At 43.3% G+C, this 27,751-nt stretch overlaps 1 protein-coding gene across 2 annotated transcripts in view; it reads left to right on the top strand.

Moving 5' to 3' along the window:
- UBASH3B (ubiquitin associated and SH3 domain containing B) overlaps positions 1-18,774 on the top strand; it is a gene marked incomplete at its 5' end in the record, with an annotated part of 137,434 nt that extends 118,660 nt beyond the window's left edge. For both annotated transcript variants that reach the window (XM_079707495.1, XM_079707496.1), the window contains 9 exons: positions 209-417; positions 4,442-4,574; positions 6,316-6,436; positions 7,057-7,179; positions 8,243-8,335; positions 9,561-9,705; positions 15,545-15,651; positions 17,084-17,193; positions 18,390-18,774. In XM_079707495.1, the coding sequence (XP_079563621.1) occupies positions 209-417; positions 4,442-4,574; positions 6,316-6,436; positions 7,057-7,179; positions 8,243-8,335; positions 9,561-9,705; positions 15,545-15,651; positions 17,084-17,193; positions 18,390-18,527 (1,179 nt within the window). In that variant the 3' untranslated portion in view covers positions 18,528-18,774. The remainder of the gene's footprint in view (positions 1-208; positions 418-4,441; positions 4,575-6,315; positions 6,437-7,056; positions 7,180-8,242; positions 8,336-9,560; positions 9,706-15,544; positions 15,652-17,083; positions 17,194-18,389) is intronic.
- Positions 18,775-27,751: the final 8,977 nt, after the last annotated feature.

The following is a 27,751-nucleotide window of genomic DNA, read 5'->3' as shown; positions in this document are numbered from 1 at the left end:
GGCACATACTCACAGTACCCTGAAAAGAGAAGAGATGCCTTCTGACCTGAATCCAGATCTCCCCAGAGCCTGCAGCCCCCAGGGGCACCTGTCAATGTCAGCTTCTGGACGTGTGCCCTGTTACAGCAGAGCGCACAGACCGGCCCTGGAGGCGCTCAGCAGCACGGGTCAGATGTGGGCCTCACGCATCCCTCTCCTCCTTTTTCAGACGTTACAGGTGATCTACCCGTACACCCCGCAGAACGACGATGAGCTGGAGCTGGTCCCTGGGGACTTCATCTTCATGTCGCCCATGGAGCAGACCAGCACCAGCGAGGGCTGGATCTACGGCACGTCCCTGACCACAGGCTGCTCCGGACTCCTGCCTGAGAACTACATCACCAAGGGTGACGAGTGCAGCACCTGGATATTTCATAGGTGAGCGGATGCTAAGTTCCTTGCCTGCTGCTTCTCAAAGCACATTGCGGAGTTTGAGGTGGTGGCAGGGACACAGACTTGATCCTGGACGGGCAGGGCAGCAGTACCAGTAAAGGAAGTCCGAGGGGGAAGAAAGCCCTATTGGTTCCAGACTTTCAGGGAAGGGCTGAGCTGGGGCCTGAGAAGAATGGGAGCTGGCTTGGCCTGCTTCACTCTGCCTGCCCCCATTGGATGTAACATCTGTCTGAGTTCCTGACTGGAGACTGAACTGAGGCTGCTTGGGGGACCACCTCTTCCGGCCTCACTGTGGGTCATCCCAGCACTGAGTCTTTATGGCTTTGAGGCTTCTGTCCACTCTTTCTTGGGTCATTGCACAGAGGGGTCTGACTCCCCAGAGAAGCAGGACAGAGTCCCACTATGCCAGCCAGACCAGTAGGGAAAGGATGTGCAAGGGTCAGGAAACCTAACCGCCCCTCACCGTGAGGTGACCCTGAGCAAGTCCTGAGACTTGGCATGTGAATGCCTAGATGACAGAGACCATTTCTGTGGCAATGGGCAACTGCCAGAGCCTTAGAAAGGCAAGCGGTCCCTTCCCCACGCAAGTTTTCCGTAGAGTGATAGCGTTCCACCCATCCCCCACTCCTGCTTTGCCCCTAAACCAACCTGGTCCTATGTTGAGAGTGACCTGTGCTGTATGACCAGCTTTGTCCTGAGAGAGAGAGAGGTGCCTTTTGTTCCTCTTTTATGTTTCTTAATCGGAGAAGTTCAAAGCCAGCCCTTCCCTGGTGCACTCGGGCGTCTGGCCAGGGTGTGCATGCTGGTTTGTTTTTCCTCCCTCTTGTTCTTGCCATGTGCCAACGTGGCTGAGAGCCGGAAGCTCTGAGCACCAGCTGCATGGTGTGTAACACTGCTTCTCTTTTATGACAGTAATAACAGAGGCAATTTCAGTGAGTGTTTTGCCTGGAGGAAGAAAAGAAAAGACGGTCCCCTACCCTGGTTAGCAGCAAGCAGATAAACCACAAACCCAGAGATGGGAAGGAATATCTTCTTCCTTAATAACTGCCTCCCCAGCAACCCTTCCTCTTCCTTCCCCATCCCCACCCAATGAACATCCAGTATTTGGGGGCACAAATTGGAAGGTCAAAGCTGCCTCGTGTTCCCAAGACCTTTACTTTTTTTTTTTTTTAATAGTTATGTATTTATTTGGCTGTGCCAGGTCTTAGTTATGACACGTGGGATCTAGCTCCCTGACCGGGGATTGAACCTGGTCCCCCCTGCATTGGGAGCACGGAGTCTTAGCCACTGGACCACCAGGAAAGCCCCCCGAGACCTTTGCTTTTTCAGAAATGTTTCTAAGTTGGGTTTCCAAAGTCACCGTTTTATCCCTGTAAAAAAAAAAAAAAAAAAGCAAAGCATAATATACGTGAAGAAATGGAGAATCAAAAGATTATTTGATGATATACAGCTCCCAGATCACATTCTTAAAAAGTAGGGCTCCCTGTGGGAAGAGTATGTGGGAGAAGTTCTGCTGACCTGGTTCAGATCTCTGCATCTAAACCCACTCTTGCCCAAGTTAGAGCTCAGCTGAAACGGGGCGGGGGGGGATCCTCCGTGACCTCAGTCCATGGATCCCAGGGAGGTCTGCGTGTCATCTCCTTTATTTTGAGAGATTACTAGTGATGTTATTTCCCTGGGAACCATGTCTGAAATTTCACTATCAGCTGCCACAGCCAACCCAGCTGAGAGTGGGGGAACTACTAATATACTAGGTGTTAGGACACTGTAATTAAGAATTTGAGTTTTTATTCCAGTAGTCTTAGATTCAAACCCTGACTCTCCCACTCACCAGCTGTGTGACCTTGGCCAACTAACATGACGTCTCTGAGCCTCAGTTTGCTAATCTATGAAATGGAGATAATTGCATTTCCCTTATAGGCGTGTGTGAACACTGCTGTAAAGGACTTAGCTTTATGCGGATCAGTGCCGTGTATAAAACAGCACTGAATCTACAAGAGCCATTAGCTTTATGGTTATTTTTTTTCTAACTTGTCTTTTCTAGTCGTCTCTTACATGCTTGTCAAATCAAATGTCTCTTCCACAAAAGCAATCCTACAGAAGAACTGCACTTTCCTAATTAGCCCCAGAAGTGGAAATGACTCAGCAAGGCAGAGCCCAGCTGCGATAAGACATCCTTGTTTCACCCCTAATGACAGGTAGCCTGGGGGAGGGAGAGCCAAAGGGTCCTCAAGCATGATGTGGCCGACTTGATGGGAAGTTGCAGAGGGGATTCAAGCAACCAACAAGTAGGGACTTGGGGTCAGCAGCCCTTCACAACTCTTCCTCCCCTGTCCTCAGTTTTCCGAGTCCCTCTTAAGGAAATATTTTCCTACCACCCTTATTAGAGCACCCTGCCTGGTTCAGATATGTATCAATTGGTGAAAGCCCCACCGTGTCCTCTAAATTGGGGTAGGCTGGCTGGTCCTTCTCGGCTGACACACAGCCCTGATGTGTCCTAGGGAGGTGCCAGTGTCTCTCCGATGCTTGAGAAGATGCTCCGGGCGTCAGGTGCAGCTTTCTCCCTACTCTGCACTCAACATGAAGCATCTGACTATTGTCTTACTGGAACTGACAGCCCCATACTGCCTCAGTGAGTCGGGGGCTTTGATTACAGTGACAGTTGAGAAGAGAAGGAGGCTGGCAGTCTCGCTGCCGGCTGAGCTGAGGGAGAGGGAGAAGGGATTCTATCAGTGTCTTCACAGCTGTAATAAAGTAAAGAAATTAGGGAACATGTACAAGCAAGATATCAGGATGATTCCATATATCCAGACATCTCAGGCCCTGAAGCTTTGATGAATCAGACAGTGAAACTGAATTTAACTGTGTGATGTTTGGGAGGGTCTCAGTTTAAAATAAAGGAAAACAACCAGCCTATTAGACTTGTGTGAATGGCACAAGATTTCCTTATAAAAACCCCAAAAATATTAAAAAAAAAAACATAAAGCTAATGGCTATTTTAGATTCAGTGCTGTTTTATACATATGGAACTTTACCCTCGTTGTAAAGAAGCAAGAAATCTAAAATTTAAATGATCTCCCTTGACGCTGCCCAGTGATGTCTGTTGGATTTGCCTAACAACCATATTTGAATTGCAGTGTTTATTAGATAAAGCTTTTTGGAGGCCTTACTAATCAAAATAATTTAAACACAGCATGATTTGCTGCCTGTCTTTCAGCAAGACCTCTTTTGGGGCTTCTGTAGTTACAGTGTTACATCCAGAAATGAGAGGTCTTGGCTCAAAGCTCTACACATCTGGTGAGAATGGTCTCCTCTGGAAAAATGCTGTATTTAATCATCTTGTTGGAGGTATGACTGAGATGGGGGAGGGGTTTGGAAACTGAAGGACGCAGAGCAGGGGGTAATGGGCAAAGGTTTCCTTGACCATTAGGAGCCACAGGCAAAGTGGTAGAGAGGGTCAGAATCCTCCCTCTCATTTGTCAGTTCAGATGGAAATCACCATGGAAAAGATTAAAGGCAACAGGAATTGTTTATTTCTTTGAGCCAGAAAAAGAGCTGGAAACAATGGGACAAAATTGATAGCTCGTTATTCTGCAGCATGCTTTGGGTGCCAGCCACGCCTGTGGCATCCTAATAAGCACAGAATCACAGGCCCCATCCCTGCCCAGAGGGATGAACGCATCTGTTCCAAGTACAGAAATCCATCTACCACTAATGTATTAACTGCAAGACTTCAGTATAAAACAGGATGATCCTTATAAAAGTATCAAATCACTATGTTGTACACTTGAAACTAATATAATATTGTTAGTTAGTTATACTTCAATAAACCATTTTTTAAAAAGATGTTCCTCTGCAGGCAGGGGATGCCCCCTGCTCAGCTTTCCCAACCATTGCACTGCCCCAGGGAGCGTTTTCTACTCATTCCCACAGTTCCATTGAGCCCAGGGATGAAGTGCCGATGACTTCTGGCCAAAGCAGTTAACATCTTCCTTGTCTTCCTCTGCAGTTCTTACTCGATCTTAAATACATCATCTTCCAACGTGCTCTCATTTGGGGACGGCATCCTGGAGAGGCGGCAGCATGAGGACCAGGGCCTGGGGGACACGACGCCCCTGACCATCATCTGCCAGCCCACCCAGGTAAGGGTGACTGTCAGGGCCACCTCCTCAACTCTGCTCAGGATTCACTGCACACCTTTTTACTAAGGATGAGGCTTTGCCCTTGCTGCCCTCAAAGGGTTACCTGTCTCTCAGGGCACAAGAGCCTAAAAGATATATAAAAATTTAAGGTCAGGAAGAGTCAGATGGATGGTGCTGACAGTGACTACCCGCATCTGGGTCTAGGCTGGTAAGGAAGGCTGCTCTGCAGAGAGGATGATATGTCATCTGTAAAGTAGTAACGCGGTTGAGCCTTGAACAACATGGGGGTTAGGAATGCCGACCCTCCACACTCCGTACAGTGGAAAATCCACTTGCAACTTACAACTGGCCTTCCACCTACCCGGTTTGGTTCCCACATATCCACGGGTCTGCATCCTCAGATTCAACACACTGCAGATTTTATTGTAGTATTTACTTTTGGGAAAAAAATCTGTGTATTAGTTGGACCTGCATGGTTCAAACCCAATTCAAGGGTCAACTGTATCTAATCTATTTTACAGGCCATTGTGAAGATTAAAGGAAATAAGGATATGGTTTTTTTTTTTTTTTTAAGATGTTGGGGGTAGGAGTTTTTATTAATTTATTTTTGCTGTGTCGGGTCTTCGTTTCTGTGCGAGGGCTTTCTCTAGTTGTGGCAAGCGGGGGCCACTCTTCATCGTGGTGTGCGGGCCTCTCACTGTCGTGGCCTCTCTTGTTGTGTAGCACAGGCTCAGTAGTTGTGGCTCACGAGCCTAGTTGCTCCGCGGCATGTGGGATCCTCCCAGACCAGGGCTCGAACCCGTGTCCCCTGCATTAGCAGGCAGATTCTCAACCACTGCGCCACCAGGGAAGCCCAAGGATATGGTTCTTAGCACAGTTCCCGGCACATAGTGAATGCTCAATGTATGTCTGATATATGCCAGAAAGGGTACAGAATGGAGGAGATTGTAAAGTGTATGTACTGTATTGGCAAATGTGAAGCCAGTAGAAGCTGGCAGCACTGAGGAAGCTGGGAACAGCTGACTCCATCAGAAAGAAGGAACATAGAAACATCTGTAAGGATCCACGCAGTAGTTATAGAAACCAGAGCCGTTTGGACAAGTCTCTGACTAGACTTGCCGATTTCATCACCCAGAAGTAGCAACTGCCCTCCCCGAGCCCCTTCTGGCAACACCGTCTTGTGTGCAGCCAGACAACAGAGCCTAACCTGTGATTAGAATGGGCAAAGCAGGACCTCCTGGCCGGAGTAGACTTCGGACCACCACACGGTGGAGACGAGGCAGATGTATTTGTGGTAATAAAAGCCCTCACTCCCTGAAGAAGTTGATGAAGCATCTTGTTAGGGGAAGAAGCTGTCCCACTAGATGGCTGTCTCTCCATACTGGCTAGTTTTGCCTCTGAGCTGTAACTCAGGTGGTCTTCGTGTGTCAGTATTGGCCAGATACTAATCCTACCAACAGCAGCAGCAGTCACAATAAAACCATTTTCATAGCCCTTCTTATTTTGCAAAGCACCTGCAATGCATCTCATCTGAGCCTCAAAATAACTGGCAAGGTCAGTGGATGAGGCTTACCACCCCCATCTTATAGATAGGCCAACCTAAATCCGAGGCAGTTAAGGGGCTTATCCCAACCGAACATTAGTGAAACTTGTTCTAGAGCCCAGCTCACCTGGCACCCAGCTCTGAGACGTGTCTACTTTCTTGTGTGCTTCCCCACTTATAGCCTTTCTTTCTCTGCAGCCTCTGAGGATCAGCAGCCAGCCTGGCCCTCAAAAGAGATGCCTCTTTGTGTGTCGGCACGGTGAGAGGATGGATGTTGTTTTTGGGAAGTACTGGCTATCCCAGTGCTTCGACGCCAAAGGTCAGTAATTGGTGGGCCTGTCCAGCATTGGCATACCTATCACGGCCTCTAGGGGGCAGAGTCAAGCTACTTTTATCTAGATGGAGCCATTTATGGTTACTTATGCTGTAGAAAATGCCTGTCATCTGTTACATTTGTAAGCCCTTCCTGATTGTCTGGAGTGTTAGGGGAGAGAGCCCCATTCTATAAACTGGGACACCATGGACCAGAAAAGCAGATGTCTTGCCCCACAGCCACATGGCAAAGTCAGAAACAGGTGTCTTGATTCCATGACCAGACCTCCCTCTAGTCAGTCACCCTAGCTCATTTTGGTTCCATTTTCATTTGGGTGGCATGTTTAAGATAGGGAGGCATGCTCATCAGAGAATCCTACCTGCTTTAGAGTGTCTGGTTGTTACTTTCACTTAAAAACTATCTCTTGCCACTTTCGTCAGCGGAATGGAAGCGTGGATTCCAAGACACACTACTAAAGGAGGAGGTCAGCTTCAATATTTTCTAGAGAGCTCAGTTCAGTCTCTGTGGCCAAAAAGGGATGGAAGTGGAGGGGCTGGCAGGACCAGCAATGGAAGCCCTAAGGAAATAAGAAACTCATATCTCCTTGGCCTGACTTTTCTTTCCAGGTCGCTACATACGCACTAACCTGAACATGCCTCATGGCTTACCTCAGCGGAGTGGTGGTTTCCGAGATTACGAGAAAGATGCTCCAATCACCGTGTTTGGATGTATGCAAGCAAGACTCGTGGGTAAGTGTCCTGGAGTGATCACACAGCCTTTCCTGGCTACTTCTTCTAAAGACTTGTCTCCAGTGGGTATGCCAGAATGCTGCCTGGGGCTTTCCTACAAGTACTGTATTTCCTCAATTCAAAAGGGATTTATTATGTAACCATTAGGTTCAGGGCACTGGGTTGGTCTGCCAAAGTGAACAAGGTGTGATCCCTGTCAAGGGGCAGATGGTCCAGTGATGGGGCAAGGTCAGGCTTGGTGCGGCAGACAGGTCGGCTTCTAGCGCAAGGATGAGGAGAAGGCAACCCAGGGGTGGCTGAAAATATAGAGGCCAACCAGCCTCCAAGATGCTCAGTTCTTTGCAGGTCTAGTCCATACCTGCCACACAGAGCCAGCAGCCTTGTCCTGTTCAATCATTTAACTCACATCAATTGATCACTTACCTTGTGCAAGGCACCATGCTAGGTACTGGGGACCTAAGCGTGAGTCCCCACCCTCAGCGAAGCTTATAAGTGGATAAATAATATAGAGTATTCTTGTTACTCAAGAATAGAACTATGTACAAAGTATCATGGGAGCACAAAAGAAAACATAAGAGGAGAATAGAGTAGAAGTTAGCAGGAAGGTGGGACAGCATCTCAGTGGGAGGATCAACATCAAGTCATAGACATGAGAAGCAGCGTCCAGAGTGCAGAGGAAACAAGCCGTCTTGTTTCTAGAGCATCAACTGTGAGCAAGGCTAGAGACAAGGCTGGCGGGATGGAGACAGACAAGTTCATGGAAGACCTTGACCACCATGTTAAGGCATTCAGACTTTATCCATGAGAGAAAAACGGGCATTTTACTGCTTGTTAGGACCAGAGAGACAGAAAGAAAATAGACAAGAAGGGTGTGTCCCTTGGTCTTTCACAGAAACACTGGTCAGGAGAGTTGTTGAAAATGAGACCGAAACTGCTGGCCCTATGTGAGCGCCCACCTGGAAAGAGAGGTTTGCAGGGTCTGTCTGGCACCCTCTCCAACGCTGAGAGTCAAGTTGAGGCTTCGTAAATCATCGGATGGATTCTTCTCTGGTTTCCTTTGCAGGTGAAGCCTTATTAGAGAGCAACACCATCATTGACCATGTCTACTGCTCCCCGTCCCTGCGCTGTGTCCAGACTGCGTACAACATCTTGAAAGGTGAGACTGGATAAAGGTCAGCTAGTCCATCCCTCTGTCTCCAGGCAACCTGACACAAATTATCCTACTCAGGGGACATTAACCAGTTGAAAGCTCTGAATTTGAAATGTTTAGCAATGATTCTTTTGGAACATGATTTTGCAAAAGTCATACTCTGGCAGCAGAAGTGAGATCAAGAGAATATACAAATAATGTTTTTCTTGAAAATGTAAAGTTCTCTTCGATGAATTAGAGGCTTGTAATATATTGTTCTCTGGCAGTAATTTAGAGCCTACAGAGTGTGATCCTTTTCTGTTTTTTTTTGTTTCCTCCCACTCTGCTCTGTTTGCCTCTTTACAACAGGGAACAGTGCTCCTAGGTGTCTGTAAATCTTAGTCACCCTTGTTTCTTTAGTTAATTGGAATAAGTTCAAAAGTACCATTGTTATAAAGATATTCAGCTTTTACCCTAAAATCCGTGGAGGCTTGTGTTACAGGAATCTCCATTTTCATTTCACTGGAAGGAAAACTAGAAGAAACAGGGTTGACTGTTTACTTATACCAAACAAGCCAGAAAAAGCTGAGCCAACAAGGAAATTACATTACATTTGAGACTTCTATTCATTAACCTTAAGTAAGCCAGAATGCATCTATGTATTCAAACGTATTATCTGTCACATTTGCAAGGAAAAACTGGGCTAAATGCAATACAAAGAGTTAAACAGGGACAGTTCCCACTCTGAGGACAATTACACAATCACAAAACACAGGACTTGTGCACTGGCATTGGTAAATATTCAACACTGGATTTTCTAGTAGAGAAAATGAACAATCTATATGACATGCAAATATAATGTAAGCTATTGTGAAATAGTGGATGCTAAGAATTTCTGAAGTTTCTTGGTAAGAACATCTTGGAACTTACTTTAGAAAGAGGAATTATAGTAGTCACAGAACTGTAATAAATTATATGGATAATGACTTTTTCTTTAATCAGATACCATTTAAAGCCAGCATACATCCTGGTGATGTGGCCAGAATATTAAACTCACGTGTTTATAACACAAAAATTAAAAACCCTTGTCCAAACCTGCATGCTTTTTACCTTCCTTAAGCTATATATAGCATCTGATAGGAAAGAGAATAGAAGTTTTATGAGCATTTTTGTAACAATTTGGCCTCTAATTTACTTTTCCACTGAGAACATAGTAATACTTCCTTCATCTTCATTTTATTTTCCCTCTAAGGTTTACAACAAGAAAATCACTTGAAGATCCGCGTAGAGCCTGGTTTGTTTGAGTGGACAAAATGGGTTGCTGGGAACACATTACCTGCGTGGATACCTCCATCAGAGTTAGCTGCAGCCAACCTGAGTGTTGATACAACCTACAGGTAACCCTCTGAAACCGCTGTTTCCTGAGGCCAGTGTGGAAGTACTCTTCTCCCCCAGGCCAGGCTAATGAAGGAGATGAAGGACCAGATGTAGCCCACAGCCAGTTGTCCATATTGGTGGAAGTCAAGCTATGATTTAAAAAAAAACTGGGCAGCATTCCCTTGTATTGGGCATTGGTGTGGAGTATGTCTCCCGTCACATGCACTAGGGTTTTCTGACTTTACTACATTGATTTCAGTGAATAATAAAACCACTTCGCATGCCAGGAGCACACACCAGCTAATGATAAAGCAGCTCAGAAGCCTGTTGGGAAATAAGGGAAATGACGGTGTCTTGCCTTGGATTGTCGCTTTCGATTTTTCAAAGTATTTTTAATTATCTTCATTCATTATTGCTATAACCCCAGGATGGAGGCAAGCCACTTTCGTATATGAGAGAGTTCTGTGGCCTGCTGAAAGTTATACATGTAGTGGACACATCTGACAATAATAATAACTAACCTTTATTGATCATTTTCTGTGTGCCAAACACTGTGTAATCTGCTTTATAGCAGTCCTCTGCTTTTTCCATTAGACTATTATTAGAAAGAAGTGTTTGTAGATTGTAACATAGTTACATTAACCATCAAAAATCCACTCAGAGTTTCTTAGTGACGTGATAAAAAAATGCTTTTTGTGTTCTTTATAGCAATATTTATTTTAAATATTTTTAGTAAGCGATGATATTTTTCTCTCTAACCCCTGTATTTGGTTTAAATATTTTTGTTAGTTGTTCCTATTAAGTGTTTAAAATATATCTGATTATCTTGTCAGTGTGCAATAAAGTTTTAGGTTGAGTGTTAAAAAAAAATCCACCCAGACATTTGTAAAATGTCTTTGAAGAAGGACAGATATTCACAACCCTTACAGTGGGGAATTAAATGCATTTCTTAAAACAGAGTTTGGAACAAGTGACCAATATAAGCAAAACTTTCTTCCTTGTGCTATCCCTTGACCTTTCATTTCAAATACCTACCCAAACCTCAAATGAAGCAATGTGAGTTTCTGGCTAAGGTAGGAGAGAATATCTTTTCTTCCATACTAATTTTTGGCTTTGCAAATAAGACCTCAGGTAACCCCATTAATTAATTAATGTGTGCTGCTTCTTGCCTTAAGTAATGAGCATTCCTCAAAAATAAGATTAAATCAATCAATCAGATCCCCTACTGAAATAATTCACATTTTGTCCTACCTACTCTATGGCCACTGTTTTTCTGTTCCTTGGGAAGCAGCAATAAATGATTGTCCCCATGCCAACAGCCATCATCCCTCTGCCCTGGAAAGAGAACAAGTTACTGCCAACATTGGTAAAATGACTTTGCTCACCTACCACCCAGCCCCACCCAGCCCCACTATGCCTTCAGATTCCCCTTTAAGTGCATCCTGCAATTCTTCCCAAGCTATTTACAAAGGTCCCCAGAATCATTCTACCTGAGCCTTCAATGCACACACAGACACATACCCCACCAGTAGTATGAACAGAAGGATGAATGCCAGGAACCTGGGGGTCAGGACACGGTTCATATTCCAGATTTCCTTTTCCTCTACAAACAAATCAAAGTTCTATTCAACCATTTTGTGTTGGGGCTTGGGGGGTGGTGGTGAGATTAAGCCTCTAATTCTATAAATCAGTCGTGAAATTCACCCATCAAGCATGTGAGAGGCACAGCCCCTAGAGTCAAATTCACTCTGAAATTAATTATGTCAAGTGAGCAGGCCTTCTGAAGCAGGTAGTGGTGCCCAAATGATTGAAGAAACATGGTGATGCTCAGAGGGGCAAGAACCGACAGGCAGGGTATTATAAGTCAAGCAAACACTGCTCATAGGTCCCTCCCTGTCGCCTTGAACAGGAGGGAGGAGGGGCTGGAAGGTGGATTTAGGCTGGTGACCTATATCCAAGCGTCAGCCACGGGCAACAAGACCCATCCTGAGGGCTGGGTGTAGAAAGCAGCCCCAGTGGAGCTAGGCAGGAAGGAGCAAGGCAGAAAAAACAAAATACACACCAGTGGCATGAGGCTTCAGAACAGGACCCTGACTGGGGGAGGTACAGAAAAGGGGATGGGGGAGCCATGGATCTGGCGTATTAGAGAGACAACAAATCAAACTTTGGTGTGGGACTCAGAGCAGAAGGCTGCTCTACAGTCTGGACCAAAGTCGGCTGGGGAGAGGAGCGTATACACGGGAGAATACTATCCCAAGGGTACTACCTGTGTACCCAGAGCTCTGGATGCCAGGTCTAGTTGGTGGTTGGAGGCCCACCTGAGTCCCAGAATAGTACAGGGATCCTGCAGGTGCGGCTAGAAGCAGGATGCTGCTGACAGGAGTGAGAAAGCTTGGACTGTCCCATCCCCTTCAGGGCTCGTTCAAACATGGAAGCCATTCATGGGTTCAACTTCAAGGCAAGAACTGATCAGGAGGAACTGGATTCTAGCATCTACCAACTCTTCACTTACGCAAATCTTGTATATTACAGTGTGGTTTCACCCTTGCAGTGACTCCCTGAACCAAAGAGGCCTTTTGTCACAGTGTGTATGTGTGTGTGTTGGGGGAGGGGTCCTGGGAAACCAGGTGATGTAAATGGTAATGGAACTGGATGAGAAGTAGGGATGGGAAGAAAGGGTTTGCTCCAGAACACCGAGGCACATCCCTAATGAGTGGGGATTCATGTTTCTCCCTATCACCCGGGGTGTTGTAAGATTCAGAAGGCTGTTTTCTAGGAGAAATAGTATGCTTGCAGAGAGAATGTTATTTAGATGAAGGCAAGTTACCTTCAAATGGAACAGCATGCTTCCTCTCCAGACAGTAAACCCAAGTGCACAGAGGGCAGCTTTGAGGAGGGCACTGTCAGAAGCCATCCAGGGTGAGGGATAACTTTATAGGTATTAACCTCAGATACAGGTTCAAATCCGGGCTCTAAGAGTTGCTAATGATGTAAGCAAAGGCAAGTCAGCTGTAGCCTTTCTAAGCCTTAGTTTTGTCATCCATAAACTCAGAATTTGCAAAAGGGTTGCTAGGTGGGCTATGTTCAAAGAACGTAAGTAGGGCGCTTTGCGCAGAGCCTGACACATGGGAACCTCTCAGTAAATCTTAGCAGCAGCAGCAGCAGCAATGTATTCTGATGCAGAAGCCATGAGAATTCACTCTGAGAACTCACTAGCACCTCCATGCACTAAATACCAACAATGAAAGACAAAATAAGAAAATAGAAAATATGACACAGTTGTACTCAAAAACAAGGTAAACACCTCATAGACCAGAAAACTAAATAGCAAAGGAAGGTGGAAGTGACTGGGATTGAAGACATTCAGGGTCACCAGGATCGGAGGGCCCTGCTTCGACCATCCTCTTATATGCGTTTGTACATTGTGTCATAATTATCATTTACATCAATAGCTTACTCACCCCAACCACACACACAGAACTCCTCAAACGTAGAAATTGGGTTTTCTTCATCTTTATGTTCCCTGGACTTCTCCAACTGCCAGGTATGTGGTCTGTGTTCAAACTAAGAAAGAAAAGGAAAGGCCGGTGAAGCGTTATTAGCTCACAAATCCAATGGACCTAATATCTCCTTTAAAAACCTATCCTTACAACTCCCCATGTCATTTTATGAGACCAGCATTACCCTGATACCAAAGCCAGATAAAAATACTACAAGAAAAGAGAACTACAGGCCAATATTCTCAACAAAATATTAGCAAACCAAATTCAACAGCACATCAAAAGGATCATACACCATAATCAAGTGGGATTTATCCCTGGGTTGCAAGGATGGTGCAACATACAAAAATCAATAAATGTGATACACCACATTAGTAGAAAAAGATGATAAAAATTATATGATCATCTCAGTAGATGCAGAAAAAGCATTTGACAATATACACCATCCTCTTCATGATAAAAATTGTTCAACAGATTGGGTATAGAAGGAACATATCTAAACATAATAAAGGCAATTTATGGCAAGCCCACAGCTAACATCGTACTCAATGATGAAAGGTTGAAAGCTTTTCCTCTAAGATTAGGAAAAAGACAAGCATGGCCACTCTCAGCACTGCTATTCAGCATAGTTCTGGAAGTTCTCGCCAGAGCAATTAGGCAAGGTAAATAAATAAAAGGCATCCAAATTGGAAAAGAAGAAGTGAAACTCTCTTTGTTTGCAGATGACGTGATCTTATATATAGGAAATCCTAAAGGCTCTGAAAATCCTAGAACTGTCAGAACTAATCAACAAATTCAGCAAAGTTGCAGGATACAAAATCAACATACAGAAGTCAATTGTGCACAAAAATAAACTCAAAATGGATCAAAGACCTAAATGTAAGGCCGGACACTATAAAACTCTTAGAGAAGAACATAGGCAGAACACTCTCTGATGTAAATCACAGCAAGATCTTTTTTTTTTTTTTGGCTGTGTTGGGTCTTCGTTGCTGCGTGCAGGCTTTCTCTAGTTGCGGCGAGCAGGGGCTACTCTTGGTTACGGTGCACGGGCTTCTCATTGTGGTGGCTTCTCTTGTTGCAGAGCACGGGCTCTAGGCACACAGGCTTCAGTAGTTGCAGCATGCAGGCTCAGTAGTTGCAGCATGCAGGCTCAGTAGTTGTGGCGCATGGGCTTAGTTGCTCCGTGGCATGTGGGATCTTCCTGGACCAGGGCTCGAACCCATGTTCCCTGCATTGGCAGGCAGATTCTTAACCACTGCACCACCAGGGAAGCCCGCATGTCTCTTTTTGAATTATGGTTTTCTCAGGGTATAGGCCCAGTAGTGGGATTGCTGGGTCATGTGGTAGTTCTATTGAGAAAAGGGATCCTTGTGCACTGTTGGTGGGAATGTAAACTGGTACAACCACTATGGAAACACTATGGAGGGTCCACAAAAAATTAAAAACAGAACTACCATATGATCCAGCAATCCCACTTCTGGGGTATATCCAAAGGAAATGAAAACAAGATCTCACAGAGATATCTCCATATAATATCACTTATATGTGGAATCTAAAAAAGCCAAGCTCAGAGAAACAGACAGTAGAGTAGCATGGACACCCATGGGACCGTGGGGAGGGGGAAGTAGGGAGAGACTGGTCAAAGGGGTACAAACTTACAGTTAAAAGCTGAATACATTCTGGGGATCTAATGTACAGCATTGTGATGATAGTTAACAATACTGTATTATATTCTTGAAAGTTGCTGAGAGAGTAAAGCTTAAATGTTCTCACCACCAAAAAGAAAATGTGACATAATGGAGGTGTTAGCTAAGACTATGGTGGTCATCATTTTGCAATGTATAAATGTATCAAATCAATACATTGTATACCCTTAAACTTACACCATGTTATACATCAATGAAATCCCAATAAAACTGGAAAAAGATTAAGTAAAACTTATCCTTACTGCTTATCATGTGCAAGTCTACTAGAGGCTTGGGAAATCTCTGGTGATTTAAATAGATAAAGAGATCTAACCTCTGCTTTGCTTCCTCTTATTTATGTGACCTGGGACTGACTGTCAGTAAAATTAGTCAAACTGCTATGAGTTATCCTGCGAGGGAAACCTGAACTGAATGTTTCATTTTTCAGCTGGTCACTTTGACACCATGCACACGTGGCCTTTATTTCTGCATATTAGGACCCCGCTTCTACATAGTTGAAATACTGTTCCCTATGCCTCCATCCTTTCTAGGGAAATGGATAACAGAAATATGGGAACTTTAGAAAGGTCTTGAAATAAAACTTAGAGTAATGTCAGTTGCTTTGTCTTGGGATCAAAATGCTTTCAATGCCTTTGTTCATTTTTCTATTGCAGACCTCACATTCCAGTCAGCAAATTAGTGGTTTCGGAATCCTATGACACCTATATCAGTAGAAGTTTCCAAGTAACAAAGGAAATAATAAGTGAATGTAAAAGTAAAGGTAGGTATTATTTTGGACTCCATAGTTAAATCTGTGATCATTTTTCCACCATGGTTAATCGGCTATTCAAGACGGTTCAACGTGCTTTGACAAACTTGCTTAGTAGGAAAGAAAAATATTTCCAGACTCTCTTATAGATACTTTCATGTTAAATTTGTACTATTCTCTTGAGTACCTCAAATGGTAGATATTCCATGGAAATACATCAGACTTAGTTACTCTATGAAATAACAGAATTCTGCATTTCAGCTATTTATCTTCCACTCTCTGAAGGAGGTTCCCTATTACAGTTTCCAGAAGTTCTTTACCATAACACTGTTTCGCCTATAATTTGATCCAGGAGCATGGACACCTACACACAAACACACCGACACAAATACACCTACCGTCACTACTACCACCAGCCAAGAGCTGTGTCCTGTATGACTCAAGTCTGCCCCTGAATTTTATAATCATTGAACTCAAATATTTAATGATGTGTAGGACTGTAATATTTGTAGTAAAAAGGGCAGATTACAAAAGAGTCTGCACATTCCCATCCCCCACTAAAAGTTAAAATATTTATCTTCATAGAGCAAAGGCTGGATTTACATACACCAGAATGTAAACAGTGGGTAGCCCTGGTCCACAGTATCGTGGATGGTTCCCACCTTTCAGTTATCACTTGTAAGCCACTCACTTCATGACCACCCCTGCGGTACCACCCATCCCCACTGCAAAGAAACTCAGCATGTTCCATCAGCCAGAAAGTCTCAGGTGCTCACGGCTCTACAAGGGCAACATCAAAAACTATAATATATTAGAAGTAATAGCAGAGAGCCCTGTAGACATAGAACACTTTTGTATCTTGATTGAGGTGGTGGTTCCCAAAAGCTCCACATGTGATAGACTTGGCTAAAGCTGGCGAAATCTGAATAGGCTACGTGCATTATACCAGTGCTCATTTCCTAGTTTTGATAGTGTACCTTAGGCAAGATGTTACTATCAGAGGGGCTGTGTGAAGGGTGCATGGGACCTACCCAGTGCGTGTGTGTATAGTAATATATGCAAGATACATATTGTATATATATGTATATATATGTGTATATGTATATACATATTATATAATATGTATATACAGTATATATAAAATATACACATGTATATTTCATATGTAAAATATGTATTTGTTACCTCCTGTGAATCTAATTACTTAAAGATTAAAAGTAGGTTTGCTGTTGGGTTTTTTTGTTGTTTTTGTTTGTTTGTTTTTTGTTTTTAATGACATTAGGCCGCCTTAACAATACAAAGCATTTTCAAAATATTGCTTTTTGGCCGAATTGTCTCCTTGAAAATGTTTGCCTCTCCCTGGAACACTTGGCTTCAGTACTTACAGGGTTTACATATGTCTTTATAGAAACAGTCTTTTCAGTCCTTGCTTTTTTGCCCCCAGGAAATAACATCCTGATTGTGGCCCACGCATCTTCCCTTGAAGCGTGTACCTGCCAACTTCAGGGCCTGTCACCTCAGAACTCCAAGGACTTTGTACAAATGGTCCGAAAGGTAATTCCTGCTTGCATTTCAGCGGCCTGTGGGGCCTTGGAGTTTCAGAATGGTTCAGTGCTGGCTGATAGCGGAGTTCTTTGGAGCTGGGAAGGTACATTTACTGGTTTAGTCAACCAAGGTGTATTGAATGGGGCTCTGTTTAAGGTGCTTTATCACGCCTTGGGTAAGAGAAAAAGATGTGTTCAAGCTACTTCTAGCTTCTAAGAGCTAAAATTTAAGAAGTAGCTAAGAATCATAAGCAAATTGTCTGGATTTCCCTGTGGGACCATGGAACGGATACGGAGGAGGTATGTGGGCCAAAACACAGCATCTGACAGCTCAGCTGGAAGAGAGGTCCTAGTGGACAGGCCAAAGGAAGCAGTGATTCAAAATGATCAGGCTGAAAGGCAAACCCAGGAACAAGGCAGCGAGACAGAAAACCCACCAGGCTGACCAACACATCTGGATTCTTCCTTCTCATGCCTGTGGAAGAGGTTTTCCCATCAGCCACCCTCCCACATACACTTCCCTCCAGGCTGAGTTATATGCTTCCTGTAACTGTCCCCAGAGAACCTGGTTCAAACTTGATGGCAATTCTTTTCTCATTTTTTTAAAAACTTACTTATGTGTCTGTCCTTCCCATTAGTCTGTAAGCTGCTTGAGGGCAGAGATTTTTGTCTTGTTCATACATGCAACTCTGGACACACACACAAATAAGTTTTGAAATGCCATGCTTACTGAAGTTAGAAAGGGCACAGCTTCAGCTCTGAATGTTAGTTACACATGCCAAAAAATGAAAGAAAAAGCAGGATAAAACAAATTCTTAAAACTTAATCATCTTTCCCATTGTCCAAGTATAATTTCAGAAATGTTTGAGCTGTGTTTTCAGCTTGACTTGCAATTAGGAATGAACTCCTAGCACCTTAGCTTTATACATGAGTTCCTTTTTTTCCTCCCGTGCTACATAGAAACCATCTATAAATAATTGCACTAGAAGAGCTCACCGTTTAATGCATCCTTCTGAAGAATCCTCTTGCATTGTAAATACTCTTCCTTCTAATTTATCAGTTCTATCCATTTCATTTTCAATATTTCGGAGGGGATGCTTGCCTACAAAGCCCTTATCCATTCCTTTGAATTTTCCTTCGTCTAGGTAAAAGTTAAAGCACTCAACCTCTGTTTTCTCTTTTCCCTTTTTTACTATCTTACTTCAGATCCCCTACTTGGGGTTTTGTTCCTGTGAAGAATTAGGAGAAACTGGAATCTGGCAGCTGACAGACCCACCAATCCTCCCTCTTACCCATGGACCAACTGGGGGCTTCAACTGGAGAGAGACCCTGCTGCAAGAATAACCGCATGAGCGAACAAGAAGAAAAGACTTGAGGAAGGCTTTGGGAGAAGTGTCATTTTGTGTACTTAGTAACAGCGGGAAAGTCTGCACCACATCCTAAGTGGACAGCTCAGAATAATTCAGCATATTTCCTTTCAGGCGTTCACGTTCTGAGGATGAGACCATGTCAAGGAGAGAAAGACTTGATTCAGGGAAAACATTCATTCTCCCTGGACTCTTGCCTCGCTAACAAGGCTTTCAAGAATTGTCTTCCTATACAGGGGCACCTGCTACAGCAGAGGATGTTTCCTCCCTTCCATCTGTGCTGACTAAGGAGCCTGGGTCCTCCCAAAGAGAGCTGCCAGCCCACTCTGAGGGAAGGATGCAGGAAAATCCAGCTGGAGGGACACCAAGCTGCCAGTCCAGTGATGGGATTTTCTTTTCTTTTTAACTCCATGTTCCAGTTAAAACCAAGCTGCAGAATTCTTTTAAGGTGATTAGAAAACATGCGGTTTCCCATCAATTTCTACCCTCAGTATGACCCACACACCAGTGCTGCTGGCCCAGGCCATCTGCTGGAGGACTCTAACCTCCACCCTGGTACCGCCACATCACATTTTCTCTAGAGAAAAGCTGACTACGGCTTTTTGCTACTGTCCTACCCCCTTGCTTCTATCTATCTGTGAAATGGGGAGACAGCATTTTTACTCTCCAAAGCACTTTTGGATACTCAGGAGGAAGATAAGATAAACGTGTGAAGTATTCCATTGTGGGCGCAACCAACTTGCCAAATATATCAGAGGAGTTACTCGTGTCCAGCCTAACGAGCCACAGGACTTCTGAATCACCGTGATCTACTTGTCTTTGCCCCGAGAGTCTAGACCATGTTAACTGGTTAAGGATGTTGACATTTTCAGATGTATGTGAAATACATCCTTTGAGTCAGCAAGAAGCTCATTCTTGTGCAATATGGACGTCGTTACAACCGTACCAAGGGTCAGGTCATTGTACACTTACAGTACGTGTCAGCCATAACAGAACACCCACAAATGCATCAGTTACATCCAGAGATGTGTTATGAAGTCAGGGAACTAACTTAAATGATGAGAGTCACGACTGCACTGCTGCTTGTGCTGTCGTTTTTATTTGTTTGTTTGTTTTGCTGTGGTAATTTAAAAGAGGTAGGTAGGGCTACTTAAGGAAAGTTGGGAGAGCCACGTCCTGTGGTATCTCATCACACTTGCTTCCTGAATTTAGAGGGAGTTTATTTAAAAGAAAAACAAATAACAGTCCAACCAAAACATCAGTTATCCATGTCTAGTTAATTGTGTGACTAGCTGACCGTTGACGGCAGCAGACAATGGTCTGGCATGGTATAGTTCGCTCTGTAGAATATATGTGCAAAATGAAATCTCAGCCCTTTAAAGAGAACATTCATGTAAAACACATCAGCATATATTGTAGCATTAAACAAGCTTCAAAACCCAAAGGAGAAAACATATGGGATATAAAAATAGATCTATGCTCCTATTTGAAACTAGAATTTGATGATCCTTGAAAAGAAGAGGAAGTGAAAGGATGCTGGCTATGTATGTTAATCTGCAAGAGGATTATTGTTGAGGTTTTTTTTTTAAGTCACTTAGAGAAATATGTCATGAATTTTATATTTTAAGAAACAAATCTTGATTTCTTCCAGCATTGCACAAACACTGATCCAGCTTTTGGGTCTAGAAATAACTGTGCTGACATGATTGGTTAATATAAAAGTTTACATCTTAAACTGGGGGAAATACTCATATTAAAGGTTTTAAAAGAAAAGTCACAGTATGGCCAGTGCAATGTCGCTGCCAGTCATTCTTCTATCTGTAATTAGGTGAATCCACTGTAATCAGATCTATAATGTTTATTATTAGATTCTCCACAAATTTTCATGGACTTTCAATGCTCAGAATAATGCTCGAACATCTCATATTCGATTTCCTTGAAATTTGTAGCAGTGTGTTCTGGACAGGGTCTGTACTTGTATAGAACAAAGTCCAGAACAGGTTATCCCTCTCTCCTTCTCCATGATCTTAAGCCTTTGATGACCTGATAGGTTGGTTTAGCTGGGCTACAGTCCAGTATCCTTAGTCCAATATGGACAAAGCCTTAGGCCATCATCTGTGTGAGCAAAGGAAGGCAAAGATCTGAAATAATTTTCTGAATAATTTAGGTGGAAAACCTTGAGTCAAAGAGTTTATTCCTCTGCTTTATCCAGATTGTTGATCAAAATGGCCTGAATGATCTGAATTCTCATGAAATTCTCTTTTCACATTTACCTAATTAAAAAACTAAACTTGGACTCCAGTTGAGAAATTCTTTGGAAATTGTGTTGAATCTATGTGTAATAAAAGGAAGAGACAACTGTATTACATGATTTCATATCCATTTAAAAATTCTAAATTGCTATTACAACTCGAAGTTCAGGCTGTTTTTTTTTGAACTGAGGCTGATGCTTGTTAACAAATGTTTTGGGGGGCTAGGAGAAAGAAGGAAGATAGAAGGGGGGTGAGGAAGCAAGGGAGAAAGGAAGGAAATGCCAGATTGGAAGAAGCAAATGGTTTCCTGTAGAGAGGAAATTTTTTTTTTTAATATTGAAAGTTATTTGAAATAAACTGAGATAAAATTAACTAAAGGATTTAATCTGGGATTGAAAGTCCAAAACAGTCTGCTGCCTGCACAAGTGTGCCACATCAACCCGCTAATGGCTCAGTATTATTCACAGATAGACTTTGGTTTCAGTGATTTTAAAATGCCACATCTATTCCTTTGTGGACTAGAATAATTGGCACATTTTAATGCACAAGCTGGGGGTTTCATTTTCCCAGGCTCCCTCTCCATCACTGCAATGGTAGCTAGGAGCTTATTGCTTCACCCCAGCAAGGAGTTCAGAATACAGTGTTTTCCATTACATTTAGATTCATAGAATCTGAATGGCTGATTAAATGGCCATCTGATGGCTGAAAGAGGGGGGTATTTTTCACCCTGTATTGAAAGGCTTGGGGGAGTCTCTAGTTTTTATTTTAATTATACTTTAACCAAAGAATTCTTTTAAAGTAACCTTATATTTGAAAGACAATTTTGCAAAAAATGAAAATAATAAAAAATAAAAAATATCTTCTGGAGTGATGTCAGTTTGGTAAATCATTGTTGATACTTTTCTTGCATTTTAGGCTGCTGTGGTCATTTTCCTGTCAGTGGAATTCGGAATGCCTATAGATTGTCATCCAGTTGTGCTTAGCATTACCATAAATGTATCTTTTCCACTCAACTAGCTGTGTTCGTATTAAATCAAGTCTCTTATTTCAATTACCTAGTGTCACTGGGGACTGACTGAAGAACTGCAGAGAGGTTCCTATGTCGTTGCCTTTGTAGAAAGGCATCCCTGGGTGGTAAGGGGGCTATTCCTCGTAACCTAGGCACTCTGCCGCTCCACTGTCTAATTTGAAAGCAGTGATGAATTGCTCTTTTGAATTTACTCTAAGTCACGCGTGTGTTGGAATACAGATGAGCCTCTTTTAACTTTCGCAGGCACAGTCACAACTGTCCCGTCTGCACCAACTCCTCAGATAATGAGGCGCAGGGTTATTTGCATTTAAATTGTAGTCCTGCACACGTGTGAGAACTCAGAGACGCCAGTCTTGCTGCCTCGCCATGAGGGACGAGATCGGGCGGAGGAGGGTAGGGAAAAGAGCGATTTAATATCTATTTTAGGTTAATATTCACTTTACTAAGGTGATGCGGGGATATTTTGTTAGGTGATGGCAGATGCTTTTCATGTTTAAACATAGGATTCACTTTGGATTTGCTTCTCTTTCATACCGCAACATACTGAATTTTCCTAGGGAAGTGACTAGCTGTAACAAAAATTCAAGGGAAGGGGGAAAATCGCCTCTAAATGCAGAGGAAATCACTTGATTTTTAAATACATATACTATTTTGTTCAGTGTATGTAAGCTTAAAATTATGATGATGAATAGTCAAAACTTAATATACCATCAGTTCTTACAAATGTTTTACACTGCACCATCTAGCTGTCATTACTCACACAGAAATCGGAATTTTGCAGCTGCTCAACTATTCTTGGACTCTGTACAGGATACATATGTATGTATAATGGGAAATATGTACTGGTTCTTTCTTTGATTGCCACGCAAGATGGGAACACCATCCTGAAGCATTTTGGTTACACATAGACCATTTTAAGCCTGCTGTTTGGGGGAGGTGTATTGGTTTCTTTCTCATTTATAAGGCTGTTGTATCATTTTTCTATGTGATTCAGGCATATTTATTTGGTGAAAAGGGTTTGTAATTATAAAAAAGGAAACCACACCTAATTGTATTGCCAAATTCCTTGTAAAGTACCTGTGGCATCTGTGCTTTCCTGGCTGCGTGCTCTTCTCCATACAGCTCTGGCACCATTGTAATCAGTTCATTCCATTCCATGAGCAGCTCCATTGAAGTGGTTCCTAGATGATTTAATAAAGAGAAACCGTGTCCTCAGTCGATCCAGAGCGATCTCATATTACACTGAGTGGTCTTGACTCCTATCATGTCCTCAGACGTTGCTGTGGTCATTATTATTTCATAAATGTCCATTAAGAGTGGGATCCTTCCCTCAGAGGGGCACTTGCTGCTGAAGGAAATGAGAGGAGGCTCCGGCAGCACCGTGGGCCTCTGGTCCCTTCTGCTTGGGCATCTCTCTGAGCCATCCTGGCTGGAGAGGTGAAAACCCACCCAGGAGTGAAAGTGCGAGCTCCAAAACGCTTCCTCTGCCCCACTGCGAGGCTTCATCCCTCACCACTACCCACCCGGAGGAGGTGTACCAGGAATGATGCATAGAGAACAAATTTGGGTCAGAGAGAGGACAATTCCAGTTCAAACTGGGTTCCACACTACTAAAAGCCATAGACCCCATTTCTGAAGTAATGATATGTTAAGCTAATAGGTTTTAAAATAAGCCATGTATGCAAATGTATACCGAGAACATGAACACAGATTTTCATTGGCACAACTGGCTACTACCCTCGCAGGGTTTACTTACTGAGGAAACTTAATAGCTAATGCTCAGATCTGACAAAAGACCAAGCTATGGTTAGCCTTGTGGCTGGTTCTCGGCTGTTCTCTGCTTGACAGTTTCCCAAGCTCATTTTGCCCTTTTGTGATATATGTACAGGCTGCCTGCACATCCAAAGAAAACGAATCATCGCGCTTTGGATCTGTTTAGGCTTAAATCAGCAAAAATGTTTTTTTTTTTTTTTGGAAAGTTTTTTGAGGACCAAAAAGCAGTTTTCCTTTGGAAGAAAGAGAATGAGTCATTTTGCCCAAAATAAACATGTAAAACCCAGATGGCTTGCTCCTGACCATGAAAGGATGCCAAGGTTTATGTAGCTTGCTGGTTGTCATTGTATTGATGGGACAATTCAGAAAGTCTTTGTATCACTCAAGAGGAACTTGATATTGACCAGAGAAGAACCCCTAATTCCAGAGTCAGATAGAGCCACGTTCTGATCCTGCCTCAGCCTCTTCCTAGATCCCTTAAACTCATTTCACCTGGAAAAATGGGCACATAATGATTTTTTATAGCATGCTTATGAGTATCAAATAGGATAATATAAAATACTTAATACTACATGCTAATAATAAAAAGATACTACATGCTAATAACTAAATCGCTTTTGCTAAGGCCAAGATAAAATCACACATCTAGCCATTCCTCTTGTCTATGGGGGATATCAGGGACCAGGAATAAAACAGCCTCATTCATACTGGTGTCCCTTTACTATTTGCCCCATAATTTAGCTTCTGTAGTAAGAGGAGAATGGTAAAAGTTGGGGTGTTTGTTGAATTCTGTGATTTGTCTAAGAGGCTGCCCTAATGATTTTACCACCTTCCCCAAGTATAATTGTTTATAGTTTTAAAAGCACATTCTCATTTGATCCTCAAAAAAGTTTTCAAGGTAAGGAGATCAGGTATTATTAACTTGTATGAGAGAAATTAAGATACTAAGATCCTGAGGTTGTGGACTTATCTTTCATTCTACAACACTGATTGAATGTTACGTTCCTAGCAGGTGGCAGGTAGAGGTACAGCAGCAAATCAAAAAGCAAGGTCCCGGGGCCTCCCTGGTGGCACAGTGGTTGGGAGTCTGCCTGCCGATGCAGGGGACACAGGTTCGTGCCCCGGTCTGGGAAGATCCCACATGCCGCGGAGCAGCTGGGCCCGTGGGCCATGGCCGCTGGGTCTGCGCGTCCGGAGCCTGTGCTCCGCAACGGGAGAGGCCACAGCAGTGAGAGGCCCACGTACCGCAAAAAAAAAAAAAAAAAAAAAAAAAAGCAAGGTCCCTGCTTTCATGAATTTGGGAGATAGACAATGAATCCACAAATAAACAAGATAATTACAGGTGTTGATCCATGTTGTTTAAGAGAAAACTGGGTTATATAATAGACAGTACATTTGGAAGGGATGCGGGGCAGGGGATGCTACTTGAGGTTGGATGGCCAGCTTTGGTGTACCTGAGCAGTGGCAAGGAAACCAGCAGTGGAGGCTTGAGTAGAAACTGGTTGTGGTGAAGAGCTAAATGAGGAGGATCCTGGGGAGACAGAATGAGTGCAAAAGCCCCCACGTGGGAAGGAGCTAAGGGTTAGAACAAAGGGGGTCAGCGGGCTAAACCTTCATGAGCATGGCAGGAAGTGGGGGGAAATGAGGCTGGAGAGGAAGGCAGACCCAGAAACACAGGGCCCTGTACACCAGGGCTCTGCAGAATCTGGCCTATAGCCCTGTGTTTGTCCAGCCCACAAGCTAAGAACATTTTTACAATTTTAAATGGTCGAAAAACATCAAAAGAAGAATATTGTGCAAAAAGATACATGCACCCCTATGTTCACTGCAGCACTATTCACAATAGCCAAAACATGGAAACAACCTAAATGTCCATCGACAGATGACTGGATAAAGAAGATGTGGTGTACATATCTATTTACAATGGAATGCTACTCAGCCATAAAAAAACAAAATAATGCCACTTGCAGCAACACGGATGCAGCTAGAGATTATCATACTAAGTGAAGTCACTCATGAAGAGAAAGACAAACACCATATGGTATCACTTATATATGGAGTCTAAAATATGGCACTAATGAACCTATCTACAAAACAGAAACAGACTCACAGACATAGAGGTCAGACTTGTGGTTGCCAAGGGAGAGGAGGGGAGGGAGAGGGATGGACCGGGAATTCGGGGTTGGTAGATGCAAACTATTACATTTAGAATGGGATAAACAACAGGTCCTACTGTAGAGCACAGGGAACTATATCCAGTCCCCTGGGATAAACCACAATGGAAAAGAGTATTAAAAAAAGAATGTGTATATATGTGTAAAACTGAGTCACTTTGCTGTACAGCAGAGCTTGTCACAGCACTGTAAATCAGCTATACTTCAATTAAAAAAAAAGAATATTATGTCAGGACACAACTCAATAATTATAGGAAATCCAAATTCCAGTCTCTATAATAAAGTTTTTTAGTTTTTTTTTAGTTTTTTTCAGTTTAGTTTTATAATTATAATAAAGTTTTATTGGCACATGGCCATGCTCATTCATTGACATATTGCTTACAGCTGCTTCCTGGATACAAGGGCAGAGGTGAGTACAAGAGGACACAAGACCCTCAAAGCCTGAAATATTTACTTGGCGCTTTACCAAAAAAGTTTGCCGGCCTCTGTTGTGGACCACGGTGAAGCATTTGGATTTTGTTCTAAGCCCAGAGTCCAGCACAGAAACCATTCCTACTGCATAACAAATGAAGAGATTGGTAATGTCCAGTAGGTGGCAAAATGACAGCCAGCATTTAGTGAGGGCTCATCTCATAAACCTCTTTAATCTTCTCAACAACCCTATTTTAAAGATACTATTATTGTTCCCAATTTACAAAAGAGGAAGCTGAGTCTTAGATTCTACAACCTGCCCAAAGTCACATGGCTGGATTTGTTGGAGCTAAGATCCCAGCCATGTCAGCCTGGTTCCAGAGCCTGGACAAATAGTTTGAAATATTTTTGAAAGAAATTTTAAGGAAAATATTGAAGAACCCTGAGGCACCTGGGGGATACATGGGTTCTTCAGAACACAGTTGGAAAACAATTGCTCTCATCCAACCCCCTCATTTGCACATGAAGACACCAAGGGAAGTCACTTGTCCTGGGAGATCTGTGAGCTAAGATCTGAAGCTGGAGCTCGCTTTTCTGCGGTACCTTCCCCCAAACCACAATTTCCTTCTGAAATCAGCTCTTACTTGAGTTCTGTTTTCAGAATGATCCATTTGATTAGGTTGTAGGCAGAAGCCTTAAGAACAAAAGTTGAGCTGGCCCTTTCGTTTTCCAGAAACGTCTCACCTGCTGTGGTTCCTGTGGGGACAAGATGCAGCCCCAGCTCCCTGAGGTCTGCAGATTTATGGAGGATCTTGGATGTGCCACCGTGCTGGGCACGATGGATAATGTGTTTGATTCATACCTCCCAGTCACCTTATGCTGTCATTATTCTTCCCATTTTACAGATGAGGACACTGATACCAAGAGACAAGTAGTCTCAAGACCACAGGGCTGCTAGTGACAGGGCCTGGTGGACAAGTCCGGGTATGTCTGCCCCACCACCCCTTATTCATCCCGCTAAGCTTTGCTGCTCCTAGGAAGCCCTTTTCTCAATCAATAACTAGTTACAGAGGCTGCTGCTCTGGTTTGCAAACTCCCCAACCACTCTGTGTTAAGTCGACAACAATGCTCGGAGAATCCCGACAAGGTGTGAACTGGGCATCCTGCATCTGCTGGGAAATGCAGGCCAGGCCACCTCTGGCCCTGGCTTTGGGAAAGGTCACAGATTCTTCACAGGAGCCACGAAAGGTCAAGAAGAAAGTTTAGGCCCCTCTTGTAATTGCAAGAAAAACCCCAGGAGCTTCTTTCTGCACATGGGGAAATCCCCTATCCTTTCTGACCCTTAAAATAGTCCATCTTTCACCTACTTGATAAATCTCCTTTTCAGAATTTTTTTTCTTCCTGACAACCTAGGTTGGTCAGGGTGATGATGTTTGTTTATTTCTCTCAAATCTGTCCCAACACCACAACCCCATCAAATGCTACTTCCTATGAGTACGAAAACATACCATGGGGATTTCATGAAACCCAGATCAAAGTGACAAATGGGCTATCAGCTATG

The sequence above is a fragment of the Hyperoodon ampullatus genome (assembly GCF_949752795.1).
Source record: "Hyperoodon ampullatus genome assembly, chromosome: 7".
NCBI classification, from domain to species: domain Eukaryota; kingdom Metazoa; phylum Chordata; class Mammalia; order Artiodactyla; family Ziphiidae; genus Hyperoodon; species Hyperoodon ampullatus.
Note: the sequence above shows the minus strand (reverse complement) of the source record. Positions and strands in the feature narration are given on the sequence as shown.